The 20,133-nt window shown below is 48.2% G+C and overlaps 1 protein-coding gene across 1 annotated transcript; it reads right to left on the bottom strand.

Moving 5' to 3' along the window:
- Positions 1-244: 244 nt before the first annotated feature.
- On the bottom strand, positions 245-9,392 carry LOC139007674 (zinc finger BED domain-containing protein 4-like). The gene is made up of 2 exons (XM_070411326.1): positions 9,249-9,392; positions 245-5,788 (listed from the first exon to the last, which is right to left on the bottom strand). The coding sequence occupies exon 2, from the start codon at positions 5,456-5,458 to the stop codon at positions 1,937-1,939; it is 3,522 nt and encodes a 1,173-aa protein (XP_070267427.1). The 5' UTR covers positions 5,459-5,788; positions 9,249-9,392; the 3' UTR covers positions 245-1,936.
- Between the last annotated feature and the right edge of the window lie 10,741 nt (positions 9,393-20,133).

Genomic DNA, 20,133 nt, shown 5'->3' with positions numbered 1-20,133 from the left:
CACGTCCTCACCAGCATCTGGTGGTGTCAGTGTTTGCTCCTGTCTCTTCAATCTGTTTGTTGCCTTGTGGTGCCTTGTTTTTCCTTGAAAGCCAGACAAGATGCACCAAGTGGAAGGAGCTGCTGTAAATAGGTCTTAGTGACATGTTGATGGGGTGCGGGGGAGGGGAATGTTGTCTGGTCCTAAGATTTTTTTTTAAATTTATTGATAATGGAGAGAAGTAAAAGAGAGGGAGAACGAAACATTGATTTGTTCCACTTATTTATTCATTCACTGTTTGCTTCCTGTATGTGCCCTTATGGAGATCAAATCCACAACCTTGGCATCCTAACCTTTATCATCCTAAGAAAAAGCCAGCGTGCTCAAATTTCCAGTAGAAAATGGCAAATAAGTTTAGTTTCAGAAACTGAGTTCCCCATTTATAAATATACCAAAACATAGTCAGTGCAAAGTGAGATTAGTAACAGGTACAGTATTTTGAGGAAACAACTTTTCTAAAATGGCACAGGCAATGAGTGACTTATTTCACCCAGAATATTTATTTGGTGTGAAATAAGGAAATGAACCCTTTTCTATATGTTGAAGCAAAAATTCTGAAGACATATTAAAAGAATCTGACAACTGACACTTCATTCTGATGTCCCTGGGATTCTAAAATACCCGTGATGGCCGAGTCTTCCGTATTATAAGAAAAACCTAAACACCTAAGGCTGTTCTTACAACTGTAACATAACAACATTCTTCCCTGTTAATAAACCACCTCTTCTACAAAGAATTTTACATGTATTTTGATCAAACTGGGGGCACTACACACATTTCAAAAGACAGCTTCAAAGTGTAGACACTAAGTCAGAGGCTTGGAGGTTCAATCACCAGAACTGTTATAAACGTGTCATGTGGTCCACTGGCAGGACAACAGGCAGCAAGGAGCACGTTATAAATAATGGGGATGTCCCCGAGTTAACACCACGTGTAACCTCAGCACAAAACCAGAACATGGGGAAGTTCTCCTTACCAACCACCATGTAACTGACATTCCATGATACTTCTGTTTAGTTTTGTCTTCAAATGCCACATCTCTGTTGTAGCGAACAGTATCTTCCAGAATATTCTCTGCACTCCTCACATATATATAGGGCTACAGGTAAAAACCACTCAGGATGGCTTCTACTCCACCTATTTCCAGATTTTATTTGACGGCCACAAAGGCTGTTTTGTTGCAACTAAAGCAATTTTTAACTAAAATACAGTACCTGATTTGTTCTTACATAATTAAAGGCTACAGAATAAAACTGTTTAAATCTACCCTGTCTTCTAGTAAAATGAATTACTAACCCCTGCTTTTTATTTTGATAGTTTCTTAAAGCTGGGAACAGTGAAACATGGAAGGATTTGAAGAGGAGCAACACAGAGAGACTAGGTGGGGCTGCTGTAGCTCACTGGGAAGTCAGAGAAAGAAGGTGGCCTCGGAGACAGGTTCAGGGTGCCAATCTGAATTCGCTGCTGCTGCCCACCACTCTCCTATTTAAAAGTCTCATGGGGTCCCTTAGAGTTTAGGAGATGCACACCTGAGAGGGATGAAGAGGAAGAAGGGAAAGGCAAGGGAGTGCTCCCAGGAGAAGAAAAAGGTCAACTCCCAGTTTTTAAATAACTTTATAGTTATGGGTTAAAACCTAATCATCCTGTTTCATAATTAACAAGACAGGCTATTTCTAGTGGCTTTGTAAAAAACACACTGTGGTACCTGGCTTGAAGGACTAGGAGTAAGGCACATATAGACGTTACGGTGAGACCGCCAAGAGAAACTCAGTGTGGACCTGAGAATGCCTGGTCTGATGTCCCCCTTGGCACCAACTGGTGCCAACCAACAGCCTGTAACAAACAGCTGGTGCCTAATGAGCAACAATACCTTTAGCCTGGTGGCTCCATTGTGATTTCAATACTGAAAGTATACTAATGGAAGATTCACTTTCAAAAAGATAAGTTTTTCAAAATGTTCCATCATGAGCCTGGACTGGCCAAAGCTACCGTTCTCAGTGGGTGTGCTGAGCAGCCTTTCTAAAGGGACAATACTCGGGGGACAACCCAAAAACCTGACGGCCAAGGCTGAGAGTCCTGGCCAGGCAGACTTCTTTAGGTTCCAGTAGGTAAGTGGGTCACAGCTGTGTTCAAGCACCTCCTCCTCCAGGTAAGAAAGCACCATGGCCTCAGGAACCTTCATCTTTTCTCTTGGGCCTTTCTTTTTTATCTTGGCCATGAGTGACCACAGGCTTTCATCCCCACTGGAGTCTCTAGATGGGGAGCCTGGAACACACCCATTGGAGACAGGTATGTCCTCTGAGGTAGAATTCAGCATTTCTAGTTCCCTGATTAAATCCTGCTTGTACTGCTCCACCTCCTCCTCGGAGAACAGGGAGGCTTTGTAACGAGGGTCCAACAGTGTAGCAAAGATGTACCTGGGATCGTGGAGGGTGGCGGACAGTCGGCTCACCATGGCTTCCTTCAGAGACTTCAGCATGGTGTCGATGCCCATGGTCTCCTCAAACAGCATCTCGATTTTTCTGTTCAGAATGTGGATCATGGGGATGACCTGGCTGAGGGTAGACATGTGGCTACTCATCTCCCGACTCGCAGCATCAAAGGGCTTCAGCGCATGACACACAGACTTCATGACCTCCCACTGGTCACAACTGATCAGTTCTCTGAAATTACACTCGATGGACATCTCGTTAATTGCTCTCTTCTGCTCAATGAGCCGTTCGAGCATATGAAACGACGTGTTCCATTTGGATGGGACGTCCTGAATAAGGTGGTGGGGTGGCAATTCATACTCCTTCTGCAGCTCTGCCAGTTTCTCTTTTGCTGCATGTGAGCGAAGCACCCGCTCACATAGCTTCCGAGCAATGCTGAGTAAATTCTGCACCATTCTCTGGCTTTTAATGGCCTCGTTGACAATGAGGTTCACCGTGTGACTGAAGCACTGCACGCTGGAGTGCTCCCCTTCATTCAGTGTCTTTCCTATGCTGGGATTGTCAGTCACTGTGATGCCAACCTGAAGGCCAGTGGATGTCACCCAGGCCTCCCACCAACATTCCAACTGCTTCTGAATGCTGTTGCTGCTATAGTTGCAGTCGATCTGTGACACGTCCAAAAGTGCTGAGCAGTGGTGATCCTCACAGTGCCAGACTGTCGACTTGAAGGTGATCCAGTGAGCAGTGAGTGTCAGGTACTCCCGGGTCTGATTACTCATCCATATTCCAGATGTGAAGTGAACCATGCCACTCTCAGCTTCCTTAAGGTGTGACATAATGATCTGTTTCACATTATCATACATTCCGGGGATAGCTGTCCTGGAAAAGTAGGAAGGGGAGGGCAAAGAGTACTGAGGTTTCAAGTATTCAAGCAGCCTGTTAAAGCCAACATTATCAACAAAAGAATATGGCTGAAGGTCAAGTGCAATCATTTCAGCTATGAGACTTGTTATCTTTTTGGCAACTGGATGAGAATCATAAAACTTCTCATCAGTGTTGTCAAAGGAGGAAGCTCCTGACAATTCTGAGCTGAGGGGCACGCTGACACCTGGAGGAGAGGGCAGTATGGTCTTGGGGACATCGGTCTTCAGCACGCTGCCGTGGAACCTTTGTAAATGCCTCAGAAGACAGCTGGTGCCCAGGTTAGTTGGCTTCTTGCCCCTGCTTATCGTCCGGCCACAGTGCAAGCACACGACTTTAGTGGGGTCTGCAGAGCAGACAGAAAAGTGATTCCACAGCTTGGAGGTCTTTTTACTGTGAACGGGAAATAGAACTGGACGGCTTTTCGTAACCACTGCTGGAAGGTCAGTTAGTTTGGACGAAGTTTCTGTGGATGCCAAGGTGTTGTATGGAGGATTTGCCAAACTAGGCCCCAGGAAGCCCTTTTGGTTCCCAACAACTTCTGGGTGGCGCCTGTAGAGATGTCTCATCAAACAGCTGGTGCCCACGTCACCCTTCTTTCCTCGACTGATGACACAGCTGCAGTGTCTGCACACCGCCTTCAGACTGTCCATGGGGGCGAGGGAAAAGTGATGCCAGACCTCCGACTTCAGTCTCTTCATCACCTTTTGATTCTGTTGGAATATAACACCAGACTCAACCATGTGAGGGCTCCACCCATCACCCTGCTGCTTCTCAGGGGAGGACACCAACGAGGCCTCGCCCACATCATCAGAGGATGACAACGCTGATGCATCTTCCATCGGTGAATCCCCAGGCTTCAGACATGCCTGCAGGTGCTCAGTAAGCTGGTCAGGGGAGGAGGACGCCGAGGGGGACTCTTGTACCTCGTTGCCTGGTGATGAGGACACAGGACTTGGATTTCCCTCCTGTGTTGGTAGGGCAGGCAACAAAGTGGTGGGTGCAGAGTAGGGTGGCGTAAGAGCTGTACCCTCACTCTTCTCCTGCAGTACGATGGCGCGGTGTGCCCGCCACATGTGCCGGATGAGGCAGCTGGTACCCAGGTCCTTCCCGTTTTTCCCTCTGCTGAACTCACTCATACAGTGAATGCACACGGCCTTGGAGCTGTCCAGAGGTGACAGGTAGAAGTGCTTCCAGACTGCAGACCACCTTCGGGATCCAGAGGTACTCTTTGGAAGTGGAAAGCTCTTCTCTGGCCCACTCTCTGCAGAGTCATCATGCTGGGGAGTGGGGAGCGGTTGGGGTGGCTCCACCAGGGCTTCTTCCTGCCTGTACTTCTCAGAGATGGACACATCAGAGGAGACCTCTTCAGATGATACGACAGATCCAGATTCTTCTGTCACTTGCTCAGAAGATGGGATCTTGGAGGCTATTTTCTGGACAAGTTTGATGGGTGACAGTACGGTGCCCAGGTCTCCAAGGGGTGTGGGCTGAGGAGGGAACACCAGTGCAGGGGAGGAGATGGACCCCAGGGTAGACACATTGCCTTCCTCCTGGATGAGTGCTGTGGGGTGCGCCCTCCTCACGTGCCGCATGAGACAGCTCGTGCTCAGGTCCTTCTCGTTTTTGCCGCGGCTGAACTCTTTCATGCAGTAAACACACACTGCTTTCGTTGTATCCTGAGGAGAGATGAAGAAATGTTTCCAGGCCGGAGACTTCTTCCTGGAGTTCATGCTGCGGCTGGACAGGAGGCTCTGCGTCACAGCTTCCATGGCAACATCGTACAATGTGCTGCTGTACTGTGAGAACAGGGCCCCATAGTCGTCCTCGTGGTCGGCAGGAAAACACTTCCCCGGGGGCTTACAGCTGTAGCTCGCTTCTCTGATCTCTGCCTGTTCATCACCACTTCCAGATGCTTTCCTGTCCTCTTGTTCAATCTTAAAGTCCACTCTTTCCAAACTGTGATTTGGAATTCCATCATCTTCCTCTTCTATTTTAACATTTATTTTATCAGAAACAAAGTCACCATCCCCTTTGGGCGGATGGGTTTCCTGGTTATTCTCCATGACTCACCATAACTATTCTGGCTGTGTCTTCATGTTGCTATCTCAGGTTGGGAAGAAAATGATCCAAGCTCTCAGTTTGCCCCCAAACATCCATTATCTTCAGTGTTTTCAAAATAATTCTAACTTTCAGGATGTTTATGAATATGGCTAATCATACATGTTACTGGAGAGCAGAAGATGTAACTCAGGAGCACATCCTCTCAGGGCTCAGACCACTGCTTTCCAGGAGTTATATAAAGTACTTCTTGGTGCAGACGTAAATTCATGCTGTGTAGACCTGCTTGTTGCCTTGAAAACAGGATCGCCGCCATCTTGATGGTCCTGCATTACCTACAAAAGATGAAATCAGGTCAAGCACTTAACTGATTTACACATTTCAAACCTTGTGGTGCCAGGGATCTATCAGCTTCAATTTGCATAGAAAAAAAATTCTATAATGGTAAATTAAAATAGAAAAGCTCGTTCTTTGACATTTTTACAATCCACTTACACAATGAAAATACCCCCAAACTGGAAAATGAATTAAAAAATAAAGATAGGAATTTAAATTCAAATAGCCTATTAATAAAGGATTGGGGCAACACAGAAAAAACCTTGCATGTCATACAGAGGTTGGTTTGGGCTAGAATTGATGCCTGCACCCGCCATCCATTTATTGGCGGCACCTGCTGCTGCTATAATCAGCAAAGCTGAACTCCCTGAAATCAATTTCATTCCCCTTTGCTATCAGAAAGGACACATCAATGAGGAACTAAGAAGCCTGCAGCTAATCTCTGAAACAACCAATTCACAGACTAAACACTGATTGTCATGCAGACAAGGAGGTCCCTGCTTAAAACTCACCTAGTATGTTTAAATCTATGAGTTTATAATACCAAAATAAAGTCAACTGGTCACCTTTGGAGGATGATAGGAAAATGATTCATTATTTTGAAAACTGATGCAGAGTGAGCATGAAAGTGAGAATTCTCCTGGGTGGGGTTTCCCATTCTCAACCTGGCAGTGCTTGATCAGACTTGGTGACTCACCAACGTAAGGAGCACCTTTCATTTAATGGTCTTAAATGCTTTTCCAACTAAATATATTCAATTTAGAAAAGCCTATTTTTCCATTTTTCATTCAAATCGAAGCACACTAAATAAAAACTATACCAAGATACCGGGTCTCACTGGATCAGATGGGCAAAGACCTAAAAGCTTGGCAACCTCTGTCATGAGGCTATGCAGAGTCCTGGTGGGGTACACACTGGGACCATACCCATGCAGAGGACCTTGCATTTTCCCATGGACCCAGCAATCCCAGTGCTAGAAACAGACCCTGACCACGGCCCTCACCAAGTACAAAACAACATCTGCCCAAGATTAGTCCCCATGGCATTACACAGCCAAAGGTCTGAAAACCACTCAAACACAATCACTATGGACTGACACCTTCACAGACATGTTGAATAAATCAGCAAGACACACAAGTGTAAACAGTACTTGCAACCTGTTATGAAAGACAGGAGGGAAAGCAAGGGCAGCTATAGGTGCGCACATGCCTATTTATGCAGGATAAAGCAGAAACAGAAATGGCTGTCTGTAAGTGTGAGAGATCAGGATGTACCTGAGATATCTGATCATATCTCGTATAATTTTTATTTACGAGAGCCATGTAATTATTTTGTACATAAAAATAAGATTTAGCCATAACAGTGGATAGAGCGTCGGCCTGCGGACTGAAAGGTCCCAGGTTCAATTCCGGTCAAAAGCATGTACCTTGGTTGCGGGCACATCCCCAGTGGGAGGTGTGCAGGAGGCAGCTGATTGATGTTTCTCTCTCATCGATGTTTCTAACTCTCTATCCCTCTCCCTTCCTCTCTGTAAAAAATCAATAAAATATATTTAATAAAATAAATAAATAAATAAATAAATAAATAAAATTTAAAAAATTCCAGCCCTAGCTAGTTTGGCTCAGTGGATAGAGTGTTGGCCTGTGAACTAAAGGGTCCTGGGTTCGATTCTGTTAAAGGACACATGCCCAGGTTGCAGGCTCGGTCTCCAGTAGAGGGCAAGCAGGAGGCAGCCAATCAGTGATTCTCTCTCATTGATGTTTCTCTCTCTCTCTCTCTCCCTGTACCTTCCTCTTTGAAATCAATAAAAATATTTTTTTAAAAATTCCGAATTCAAACCAAAGAAACCTAATTGTATATCAAAGAGGCAATATAACCACAAACAAAAGAATATTCATCAAGGGCTTTAAAACATGTACCTTAATTATCCCTCTTAAGCAGGGCAAAGGTGACTCTGAACAACACAAGTCTGAATTGCCTGGATCCACTTATAAGTGGATTTTTTCAATTAATACCCGTATTACTGTTTCTAATCTGTAGTTGTGTTGATCTACAGGACGGGGTGGGTGTGTGTGTGTGTGTGTGTGAACTGATCCCCCATGAATAACAACGGCCAACTAAGTTTTTGGGGAATCAAACTCTATACATGGATTTTCAACTGCATAGGGGGTTGTTGTTAAGAATACCCTTTGCACAGCTTGAGTTGTTTACGAATCACCTCGTGTGTTCACGTCCAACATCAGGATTTAACTGGAACAAGTGGTGATGGGGGTGTGGTGTGTGTGTCAAATAATCACCTGTCAAGTGGACTACAAGTCTGAGCTTTCTTCCACTAGAGGAGATGCACTGTGGCCTTTGAAACTTTGTGAAGCTCCATAGAGTAACTCTAACTTGTCCTAGAGCTCTTCCTGAGAAAATGTGAATCATGACAAGCAGACATAATCTAAGGATTACAGCTGGCACATTCCCATGGACATCCCAGTGGGAACCCTGGAGTTTGCAGCCAAACTCCTAAGCGGATTCCTCTCAAGACAACTTTGTTCAGTAACCAAAATTAACTCAACATTGAAATCTGGCTCATTCATGGCACTTAAAAAAGAAAGGCCTACCAAGTCCTTCCTAGTGCCCTAATTTTATCACTGTTATTGAGAAAACATCAAAAAGTAGAATTTCTATAGTAAAAGTCACCAGGATGTCCTTGCTTTATTTAGCAAACTGGCCTCATTAAAGTCTAAAGTGGAAAACTTTAAATGTCCTTTTTTATTTTTTTAAAATGTTTTTTAATTGATTTCAGAGAGGAAGGGAGAGGGAGAGAAACATGAGCGATGAGAGAGCATCATGGACCAGCTGCCTCCTGCACGCCCCCTACTGGGGGCCCAGCCGCGACCTGTGCATGCGCCCCGCCCTCGCTGTTCTTAGGCTGATGCTCCACCTGAGCCAGCGCCTGGCGAAGGTGCATTTTCTGAAACTGCACGTCGCCCGATCAGTTACTTCAGGACACGGACCTTCCCTCTTTACCAGCCGAGAGCGCGCCCCAGGGAAGCTGCCGACGGCTCGGCGAGGGCGCTCGTGTCTACTCGGACCGCCCCAGGGGCTGCGTCCACACCCGCCCGCTGCCCGGCCCGCGCCTCGGGGCGGCCGTCCGTCCGGTGGGCTCCGCGCCCGCCCGCTGTCAGCCGGGGCCGGGACCGGGACCGGGCCCGGGCCGGGCCAGGGGCGGGAGGGGCTGCAGGACCGCGGCCCAGTCGGCGGCCCGGGCGGCGTCTACGCCCCGAGAGGCCGCGTTCCCCGGCCCCAGCCTCGGCCTCTGCCCGGCGCACAGAACCGCGGCGGCGCGGCGCGGCCCGGCCTGGTCCACGAACCCCCAACCCCGGCCACGACCCCCGACCCACGGCCCCGACGGCCCTGCCGGGCGCGAGCTCGCGGCTGAGGCGGCGCCGGCTCCGTCCGCGCACTCACCGCGGGCGCAGGGCTCGGCGGCGGGTCCCGCGGGCTGCGGACCCCGGACGCGCAGACGGACGCGCTCCCATTCATTAGCCGCGGCTCTGTCTGCCCCCGCGGCCCTCCCGCCGCCGCCGCTGCCCGCCAGGGTGCCCTCGACGCCACGAGCCGCTGCTCCCCTCCCAGGGCCCCGCGCGGCGAGGGGCGGGGCCGGGCCGGAACGCGCAGGCGCAGTGCGCACCAGTCGACTGACTCCCTGGGACTCGCCGACTAGAGGCTCCGGCTGCGGCTGCCGAGAGCGCCGGGGCGGACTGCGCAGGCGCCAAACTCGCGGCCGCCCCGCCCCGCGCAGCTCCGCTGAGGTTGAGGGTGGGCGCGCGCTCCAACTCGCCGGGCGGCACCCAATGCGCAAGCGCAGTCCCCGCGCTCCGGCGCCCACCGCAGGACGGTCGGGAGGGGTCACTCGGGTGCGGTTTGGGACGCGGGTCCCACTCGGGCGCACTCCCTCGGCTCCGGGTGCTCAGCGGCAGGGACCCGAGCCCTGGCGGGGCAGTTGCGCTCCAGGCTCGGCCGGCAGGTGGGTGCGGGAGCGTCCGGCGCGGCCCTTTGGCGTGTCCGGCTGCGGGCCCGCACCCAGCCGGCGGCCTGGGGGCGCCTGAGCCTTGGGGACGCGAAGCCCGGCCGCGGAGACCTGCCCCGCGTGCCCTCCGCCGGTGCCGCAGCGCCCCGAGGCCGGCTCGCCCGGAAACGCGCCCGTGTCGTGCTCCCTGCCCCCGAGCTCCGAGGCGGTGGCGGCCACGTGCGGGGGGCCCTGAGCCTGTCCCTCTCGGGAGCAGGTGCTCCGTGCGCGCCTCGCCCGCGGGGGCTGGGGCTGAAGGAGCCCACGCGGCGGCGGCGGCACCAGCGAGGCCCCGGGTGCGGCGGCTCCTGAGCGGCCCCGGGAGAGCCCGGCGGCGGCGGCGGCGGCGGGTGCGGGCCGCGGGCCCCCATCCCCGGCGGTGCCTGTAGGGAGTCTGGGCGTGCGATGAACGGGCCCTAGTGGCATGTCCGCTCTCCAGACTGTGGCTCAGAGACCCCTTTTCCCGCCCTGGTTTGGACTCAGCTTCTGGTGCATGAAATGGGGTGAATGTGCACATTGCAAGTCTCAGTGTGACTAGAAGGCGCTGACTTAACTATTGGCCCAGTTTTGTAAGTGAGATCCCGCTCCCTCTTGCCCGGAGCCCTCCGTGGCTCTCCTCCCACCCTCCCCCGGCCGGACACCCCCCCCTGCACCCCCGAGCCCACTCATTCCCCTCCCTCCGTCCTCAGGAGTCTTGCTTCCACGAACTTGGCGCCTTCTCACACCCTCGACAACTGACTTGTTCCCACCGCTCAGTGGCAGAGTCTTGTTCTTTCAGTTGTAAAAATTCTTCAGTCCATGGGGTGTTCACCCGTTATTGCCGTGTGTGTGGAAGTGGTTTCCCGTTTGTCTTCTGACGCTGCAGATGTCCTCAACGCGAGGTGTTTGTGTTTGAGTCCTCTTTCCCGCAGCGCAGTTGGGGGGTCACCCCCCCCCCCAGGGGTCCAGCCTCGTTTTCTCTCGGTGCTTCTGTAGCGTCTTCCTCACGTGCAGACCCCTCACTTGTGTTGGGTTTTGTTTTTGCACCGTGTGGGGAGCAGGGCTAATGTGATCTTTCCCGCGGGGCCGTGTGCACGTGTGTGTGCGCGCCTAAGCGTGCGGTTCCTTTGGATAAATACCGAGGAGCATGGTTGCTGATTGTCAGGTGAGAATGCCTTTAGTTTTGTGAGAAATTGGCAAAGTGTCTCCCAGAGTGGCCACAGCCCGTTGCAGTCCCGCCAGCAGTGAGTGAGCGCTCCCGCTGCTCCGTCCTCACCAGCATCTGATGGTGTCAGTGTTGGCAGTCTCTCCAATCTGTGTGTTGCCTTGTGGTCCCTGTTTTTTTTTTTTTCTTGAAAAGCCAGGCAAGATGCACCAGATGGGAGGAGCTGCTGTAAATAGGTCTTAGGTGTGGCCAGGAGCGGGGACGGAGTGTGGTGTGGTCCTGAGATTAAGCTCAATCTTTAGTAAGTGTGTGCCTTCCTCAGTTTTCTTCTCCCCCTGGCTGGGACAGATGCTGGAGGGAGTGGAGTTGCTCTATCCCTTCCCCAGTCAGCTGTGCCCTGTGTGGTAGTGTCTCCCTAGGGCCGGCCCTGTTAAGATCAGGGTGCTATGAGCCAGTCAGAGAAAGATAAATACCTCATGATTTCACTCATTTGTGGAATATAGAGAACAACATAGACTGATGAACAAGGACAGATCCAAAGACAGAGAAACAGCGATCAGACTATTAATCCCCAGAGGGAAAGTAGGGGAGGGAGGGGGCAAGGGGAAGAGATCAACCAAAGGACTTGTATGAATGCATATAAGCCAAACCAATGGACATGGACAACAGTGGGATAAAAGCATGAGTGGCGGGGAGGGGGGCGGTTAATGGGGGGGATGAGGACACATTTGTAATACCTTAACTAATAAAGAATTTAAAACAAAAAAGATCAGGGTGCTCTGGCGCCTTTTAATGGCTCCTTCCCCTCCTCCTGCTGGAAACACGAGACCTATCTCTGCTATTTGCTGTGGGAACCTCATGCTCCTGGAGGATCTTGTCATAGGGTGGGGGTCCCCTATAACTGGATTCTTTGTTTTGTTGTTAATCCTCACCCGAGGGCATTTTTTTCTTTCTTTTTTTTTTCTTAGAGAAAGTGGAAGGGAGGGGGGAGATAGAGAGAGAAACATGGACGTGAGAGAAACATAATGATTGGTTGCCTCCTGCACACGCCCCAACCAGGGCTAGGGATTGAGCCTGCCATCGAGGTACTGCCCTTGACAGGAATCGAACCTGCAACCCTTCAGCTTTCAGGCTGATGCTCTAATCGCTTAGCTAAACTGGCTAGGGCTCCCTGGAGTTTTTAACTCTGCCGAGTTTATGCTGAGTCTACAGAGATTCATTACTTATGGTTCAGGAAACCCCAAGCGTAGGTTCCCCAGGCAGTTTCAGCTCACAAGTCTCTGCTCCAGGAAGCCATGATGACTTGTGTTCACATGTCTGTCTCTCCGGTCTTGGGAGCAGGGGTTTACCCTGTGTCCTCCCTTGTCTACAGAGCCCAGAAGAGCATCGTTTCAGTTTGTTCTGCTTTTTACTTGTCAGGATGGAGTGGTGACTTGCAGGTCTCTTACATGAGGAACCCAAAACCAGAAGTCACTTGGTGTGTGTGTGTTTTTCATGTATCAGTCTCTTAAGTCATGCAGAAAACAAAACCTGAAGTGAGAAAAATATTGCTACAGTAAGACTTGCTTTTATAATTGCCTGTCTACGTTTTCTGAAGCCTTTATTTCTTCACAGGCCTTGTGTCCTTTCATTCACGCTGCAGGACTCCCCTGAGCATTTCTGGTAGGGCAGGTCTAGTGATCACAAACTCCCATAGCTTTTGCTCACCTTTTTGTCTTAATTTGGCCCTCACTTTTAAAAACAAAATATATTTTTATTGAGTTCAGAGAGGAAGGGAATGGGAGAGATGGAAACATCAATGATGAGAATCATTGATTGGCTACCTCCTGCACGCCCCCCCCCCCCCCCACTGGGGATCAAGCCCAAAACCCAGGTTTGTGCCCTTGACTGGAATCAAACCCAGGACCCTTCAGTCCACAGGCTGATGCTCTATCCCAGGGGTCCTCAAACTACGGCCTGCGGGCCACATGCGGCCTGCCGAAAACATTTATCCGGCCCGCCGGGTGTTTTTGCTGCCGCTGCCTGTTGTTTAGCAGCTGACTAGTTTTTTTTAAAACTATAGTCTGGCACTCCAACGGTCTGAGGGACAGTGAACTGGCCCCCCGTTTAAAAAGTTTGAGGACCCCTGCTCTATTCACTGAGCCAAACCAGTTAGGGCACATCCCTCACTTTTGAAACACACTTTTGCTAGATATAAGATTCTTGGTTGACATTTCTTTCTTTTACCTCTTTCAAAGTATTTGCCTACTGTCTCCAAGGTTTGTGACAAGAAATCATTTGATCTCATGATTCTTTATATGTAACTAGTCACTCTTTTGATGCTTTCCAGATTCTGTCTTTTGATAATTTGATTATATAATGTGTATCAGTGTGGTTCTTTTTTTTTAAATTAAATCTTTATTGTTCAGATTATTACAGTTGTTCCTCTTTTTCCCCCCATAGCTCCCCTCTACCCGTTTCCCCCCCACCCTCCACCCTCACCCCCCGCACTGTCCTCATCCATAGCTGCACGATTTTAGTTCAGTCTCTTCCCACATCCCCCACACCCCTTTCCCCCCCAAGAATAGTCAGTCCACTCCCTTTCTATGCCCCTGATTCTATTATAATCACCAGTTTATTCTGTTCATCAGATTATTCACTTGATTTTTAGATTTACTTGTTGATAGATGTGTATTTGTTGTTCATAGTTTGTATCTTTACCTTTTTCTTCTTCTTCCTCTTCTTAAAGGATACCTTTCAGCATTTCACATAATACTGGTTTAGTGGTGATGAACTCCTTTAGCTTTTTCTTATCTGTGAAGCTCTTTATCTGACCTTCAATTCTGAATGATAGCTTTGCTGGATAAAGTAATGTTGGTTGTAGGTTCTTGGTATTCATCACTTTGAATATTTCTTGCCACTCCTTTCTGGCCTGCAAAGTTTCTGTTGAGAAATCAGCTGACAGTCGTATGGGTACTCCCTTGTAGGTAACTGACTGTCTTTCTCTTGCTGCTTTTAAGATTCTCTCTTTGTCTTTTGCTCTTGGCATTTTAATTATGATGTGTCTTGGTGTGGTCCTCTTTGGATTCCTTTTGTTTGGGGTTCTCTGCGCGTCCTGGACTTGTAAGTCTATTTCTTTCACCAGGTAGGGGAAGTTTTCTGTCATCATTTCTTCAAATAGGTTTTCAATATCTTGCTCGCTCTCTTCTTCTGGCACCCCTATAATTCTGATGTTGGTACGCTTGAAGCTGTCCCAGAGGCTCCTTACACTATCTTCATATTTTTGGATTCTTTTTTCATTTTGCTTTTCCGGTTGGGTGTTTTTTGCTTCTTCGTATTTCAAATCTTTGACTTGATTCTTGTGATCCTCTAGTCTGCTGTTGGGAGTCTGTATAATATTCTTTATTTCAGTCAGTGTATGCTTAATTTCTAGTTGATCCTTTATCACAACGTTGAGGGTCTCACTAGATTTCTTGAGGGTCTCATTAAGTTTATTGGAGGTTTCTAGAAAATTCTTGAAAAACCTTAAAAGTGTGGTTTTGAACTCTATATCCAGTAGTTTGCTTTCCTCCATTTCTGTCATTTGTGTCCTGTTTCTTTGTCTCTGCATTTTTTTTATGCTTTGCTGTGTCAATAGAGTGGCTTTCTGTGCTAGGTGTCCTATAGGGCCCAGTGGCTCAGCCTCCCCAATTACCTGAGGTAGACACTCTTGGTGCACCCCCTTGTGGGCTTTGTGCACAGTCTTGTTGTAGTTAAGCCTTGATTGTTGTAGGTAACACTGGGAGGGATTGACCTCCAGGCCAATTGGCTGTGAGAATCAGCTGTGTCTGCAGTGGGAGAACTTCTGTGCTGGAGACACCCTTATGGGGCAAGACTTGCTTCAGTGGGGCTTTGGTGCTCACTGAGTCTGCCCCGAGTGTGTCCTTTATGGATCCGAGGAGCTGCAATCTGGATGGTCCCACTCTGGCCACCGGGCACACTGGCTCCTGGATCTAAGGAGGTGCTAATCTAGCCTCTGCCTGAGGCTATCCAGCAGGAGCCAGCTGTGATGCAATGCAAGTTGCCTTGGGGCCTCGGGGCAGCTGCAGTTTGTTAGGTAATTATCAGATTGCAAAGGACCAGGCCTTTCATATGCAAAAGCCTCCGTGCATGGCTTGGGCGGGGTCCCCCAGGGGATCAACAGGGCGGAGCGAGCAGTTATGGCTGCTCTCATTCCTACCCTCAGAGGCCCTGCTTCTCAGTGTCCTGGCAATCGCTGCAAGCACCCCCGAGAGAAAGCTGCCCTCGAGTTCCGACCGATGCCGGACAGTCCAGTTTCTCCCGTATGAGTCTGGGTCCCCAGAGACTCGCCCAGAACTGGAGCTCAGAGCTTGAGACTCCCTCCCGATTGAAAAAGACAACCGTGCCCTCAGCCGCCAGCCCTCTCCGCACGCGCCTCTGTACCTCTGTATTTTACTTCCGCACCGTACCTCCTCTGAGTCTCGGTATGCTTTTCTCTTTCCTTCTAGTTGTAGAATTTCCACTCAGCCAGCCTTCCTATGGTTCTGGATGATGTCTGTTCTGTCTTTTAGTTGTGTTTTTTAAAATATATTTTATTGATTTTTTACAGAGAGGGAGGATAGAGAGTTAGAAACATCGATCAGCTGCCTCCTGCACACCCCTATTGGGGATGTGCCCGCAACCAAGGTACATGCCCTTGACCGGAATCGAACCCGGGACCCTTCAGTCCGCAGGCTGACGCTCTATCCACTGAGCCAAACTGGCTAGGGCCTTTTAGTTGTACTTTTGAAGTGGTTGTGCAAGGCAGCAATCTCCGGTGTTTACCTATGCCGCCATCTTGGTTTCTCTCTCAGTGTGGTTCTTTTTGAGATGATCTTACTTGATGCTCACTGATCTTATGGGATATATATATTTTTAATATATTTTTTATTTCAGAGAGGAAGGGAGAGAGAGATAGAAACATCATTGATGAGAGAGAATCATTGATTGGCTGCCTGCTGCACGCCCCCCGCACGCCCCCTACTGGGGATCAAGCCCTTAACCCAAGCATGTGCCCTTGACGGGAATCGAACCTGGGACCCTTCAGTCCCCAGGCTGACGCTTTATCTACTGAGCCAAACCGGCTAGGGCTAGGATATTTTTATTAATGTATTTCATCAAGTTTGGGAAGTTTTATTATCTGTTCATATATTCTCTCTGCCCCTTTCTTTCTCCCTTCTTCTCTGGCACTCCCACAATGCCTATGTTGGTTTGCTTCTTCTTGTGCCAACAGGTCACTTAGGCTCTATTTACTTTCCTTTCATCTTTTTTCTGTTTCTTAGATGCAATAATTTTAACTGTCCTATCTTCAAGTTTGCTGATAATTTCTTCTTTCAACTTGATTCTGCCTTTTAATCCCTCTAGTCACTAGAGCAGTGACGGCGAACCTTTTGAGCTCGGTGTGTCAGCATTTTGAAAAACCCTAACTTAACTCTGGTGCCTGTGTCACATATAGAAATTTTTTGATATTTGCCACCACAGCAAAACAAAGACTTATATTTTTGATATTTATTTTATATATTTAAATGCCATTTAACAAAGAAAAATCAACCAAAAAAATGAGTTTGTGTGTATCCTCTGACACACGTGTCATAGGTTTGCCATCACTGCACTAGAGTCTAGTGGATTTTCCATTTCAGTTATTCTTTTCAGGTCCAAATTTCTTTTTGTTTTTTAGGTTTTCTGTTATTATTGACATTTTCATTTCATTTAAACATCATTAAATTTTTTTTTTCATATCTTCCTTTTGTTCTTTGAGCATCTTTAAGATAGTTGTTTTAAAGTCTTTGTCTAATAGATCTGCCATCAGGTCTTTTTCAAGAACAGTTCCTGTTGATTTATTTTTTCTGTGAATGGGCCATATTTTCTTGTTTCTTTGTATGCATTGGGAATATTTGTTGAAAATGGACATTTGAATTTAATAATGTGATAACTCTGAAAATCAGATTCTTCCCCTTCCCCAGTTTGCTTTTTGTTAGTATTTTTATATTGTTATTATAGGCCATCTCTGTGTGGAGGATCAGCCTGAAGCATAAACTTAATATCTTATGTCTTTTCTGTGTCTTTCCTTGGGCATACTCATCATTTTCTATTTTCCCCCATATATGCAGTTAGTTTGGAATACCTGGCTCATGAAAGGAGAAAAGATATAAGTAGAGGTGGGTGGTAGAAGTGTGGGTAATAGTGCAACATCCTAAGTCCCCTGGAAAGCACTTCAGTGGAGGGGGAGGGGCAGGACATGGCTGCCCATCTCCTTGTCTGCACCTCTATAATCAGAAGCAGTAGTTTGCACAGATCCCTGGCATTTGGAGGGCACGGTCATTTTTGCCCACCCCTGCTCCTCACATGCCGTGTGGCAGCTACTCCAGGAACACATACACAGCTGCCTGGCTGGGTATGGTGGATTGGTAGCTGCTACTCTGCTAAGAGCTCAAATTGACCAAAACTAACTGCATTCACCCTCCAAGTCTTCCCCTGGAAGCTATGAGCCTTTAATATTCAACAGAGCTCCCAAATAGTTACAGCACAAGGGCCCAGTCGGCTTTTGCTTCCCGTCCTGTCCTGCTGTTGTCTGTGTATCTCAGTCTGCCTTTACTTTAAACCCTAAATGATACCTCTGTTTTAAACAGCCAGTACTCATTTTGATTCCCCATTTCTACCCTTCCTAGAAATGTCCCTCATTCCTCTGGCAACATCACATGTCCATCTGGAATGGTTCCTCTTCTGCCTGTAAAATACCCTTCAGGAGATATTGCAGGGAAGGTCTACTGGTGACATATCCTTTCTGTTTTGTTTTGTCTGAAACTTCATTTCACCATCACTTTTGAAGTATCTGTGCTGGACATGTGAGTCTGGGTTGGCATTACAGATGCCACAGCGTTGTTATAAGTTTCATTATTTTTTACTTCTTTTGATTAATCCTCACTCTAGGATTTTTTTTTTTTTTTTTAAGAGAGAGTGAAGGGAGATTCAGGGAGAGAAACACTGATGATGTGAGACACATCAATTGGTTGCCTCCTGCACACACCCTAACTGGGCCAGGGAAAGAACCTGCAACCCCATATACGTGTTCTTAGTTGGGAACTGAACCCATGACCCTTTGGTGTATGGGCCAACACTCTACCTCTGAGCCACACTGGCCAGGGCTAACTTTCATTGTTTCTGTTAAAGAAAAAAAAAATGCTGCCAGTTGAGTTGTTCCTCTGAAGTATCTCTATATTTCTCTGCTTTTCAGATTTCCTGTCTTTGGTTTTTAGTACTTTATTGTGATGTGCCTAGGTGTAGGTTTTTGTGTGTCATTTTTAATTTACCCTGACATTCTGAGATCCATGGATTTGTCCGCTGTCAGTTTGGGAAAGCCTCGTACACTCACTGTCTCCTTCAGGTACTGCCTATGTTTTCTTCCTCCAGGACTCCCGGAACCTGTCACCTCCCACTGTCCTGTGCCATGGCCTTTCGCTGCACTTTAGTCAGAGCTTTTCTCCTTTCCTGGCTTCCATTCCAGCAGTCTTCCCATCTAACTTGTATTAGATGCATCTTTTTAATTCTTAATTTGTCATCTTATTTTTCAGTTTTAGAATGTGTTTATAGATTAATATTCTCAGAAGTGGAAGGACATTCTCCACCTTATCAAATTTCTTCAATGTATTAATCAGTTAGTGTCAATGTCTGCAAACTGGAATTTGGATCAACTGTGTGTCTGTTTCTGTTGTCCATTCTCTTTCACAGTCTTTGATCCTATTTTTAGTGTTGGATAATTTCTTACTAAGAGTCAAACTGTACGTAGGTAAAATAATAGAAGCTCTGGGTCTTTTCCTTTGGGAAGAAATGTGGAATAGGGCAGGCCACTGTGATGTGCTCAAGGTCAAGGTCATGCAGCTGTTTCAGGCTTTGTGATGACTGGTCTATCCTGTTTTGCCTCCAGGGGTCTCCCCTGGAAACCTGGGGTCCTCTTGCTGACAGGCACTGCAGTCCAGTTGTCTCCCTGCATGGATGCCCACTTCTCAGCCTCTCTCCCTGAACATGAGAACCTCACAGGCCAGCACCTGTCCCTGGGGAGGCTGCAAGGACACAGCCCCTCCTGAAGCTCCCTCTTCTTCAAGACCTTGGCTTTTGCAGTCCTGCTTGATGTCACCATGGGTCTCCTCAGCCCAGTGTCACTACTGACAGCTCTACAATTGTGGACAGAAGACTCGCCTTCGTGCAAGTATCTCCTCACTAGAATTGCGCTTCCTCAAATCCTTGAGGTGCTCCTTGGTATCTTCAAAAAGATTGTTCTCAGAACAGTTCTTGGTCTGATACCAGCTGCTGCCTCACAGTCAGAAGTAGAAGGAAGTTTTAACTAAGTCCAACATTTTATTAACATATAACAGCATCCATTCACTGAAACGAGGCAATTCCTGAGACTTACACTAAGCTTTTTATTAGGAGTGACCAGAGAAGTGCCTCCTGCCCCAGATATCACCTACAGCAGGGAAATGAACAGCTTGGTACTCCGGTCTGAATGAGCTATAGCGGGATAGCCAACAGCAGCCGCATTTCCAGTTGCATCCAGTTGCATTCCTCTATTGGGAAACATCAGTATCAGGACCAGTTATGAGCAGCACCAGACAGCTGTTAGCATTGGGCCTATCTCCTGCAGCATTGTCAGCAGCACAAGAACACAGGGTTTGACTGTTTCCGCAGCGCTCACAGGACCTATTTCTATAGTCAACATGAACGAACGCACGTAGAACCGCTGCATGCCTATCACTCGAGGTCCATCCCTTGGACCATGTTTTCTGCCCACTGAAGTGAGCAAGCTTGTCCTGTAATGGACCCAACAGTAAACATCCGGCTCTGTGGGCCTGTCTCTGTGACAACCATTAAGAGCTGTCCATACATGATGAACCCTCCCCTATAGTGGAAACCCAAGTTGAACCATTGGAGCATGAGTACAAAAGGCAAGTACATCAATGCATATCCTGACATGAGCTTGGCAACCGAAACAAATGGTGCTCAGCATGCATAGAACCTCAATGTGGTCCATAGGCTCCTGAGGGTCGGGGAGCCCTAGCTCATGACTGGTGAACTGGAGGCAGAAGAGCAGTTTACAGACCTGAACGACTAAGGCCATCAGTCTG

The sequence above is a fragment of the Myotis yumanensis genome, unplaced genomic scaffold (assembly GCF_028538775.1).
Source record: "Myotis yumanensis isolate MYYU_CA2020_CCGP unplaced genomic scaffold, mMyoYum1.0.hap1 SCAF_3, whole genome shotgun sequence".
Taxonomy (NCBI): Eukaryota; Metazoa; Chordata; class Mammalia; order Chiroptera; family Vespertilionidae; genus Myotis; species Myotis yumanensis.
This window is presented reverse-complemented; position numbering and strand designations above follow the sequence as displayed.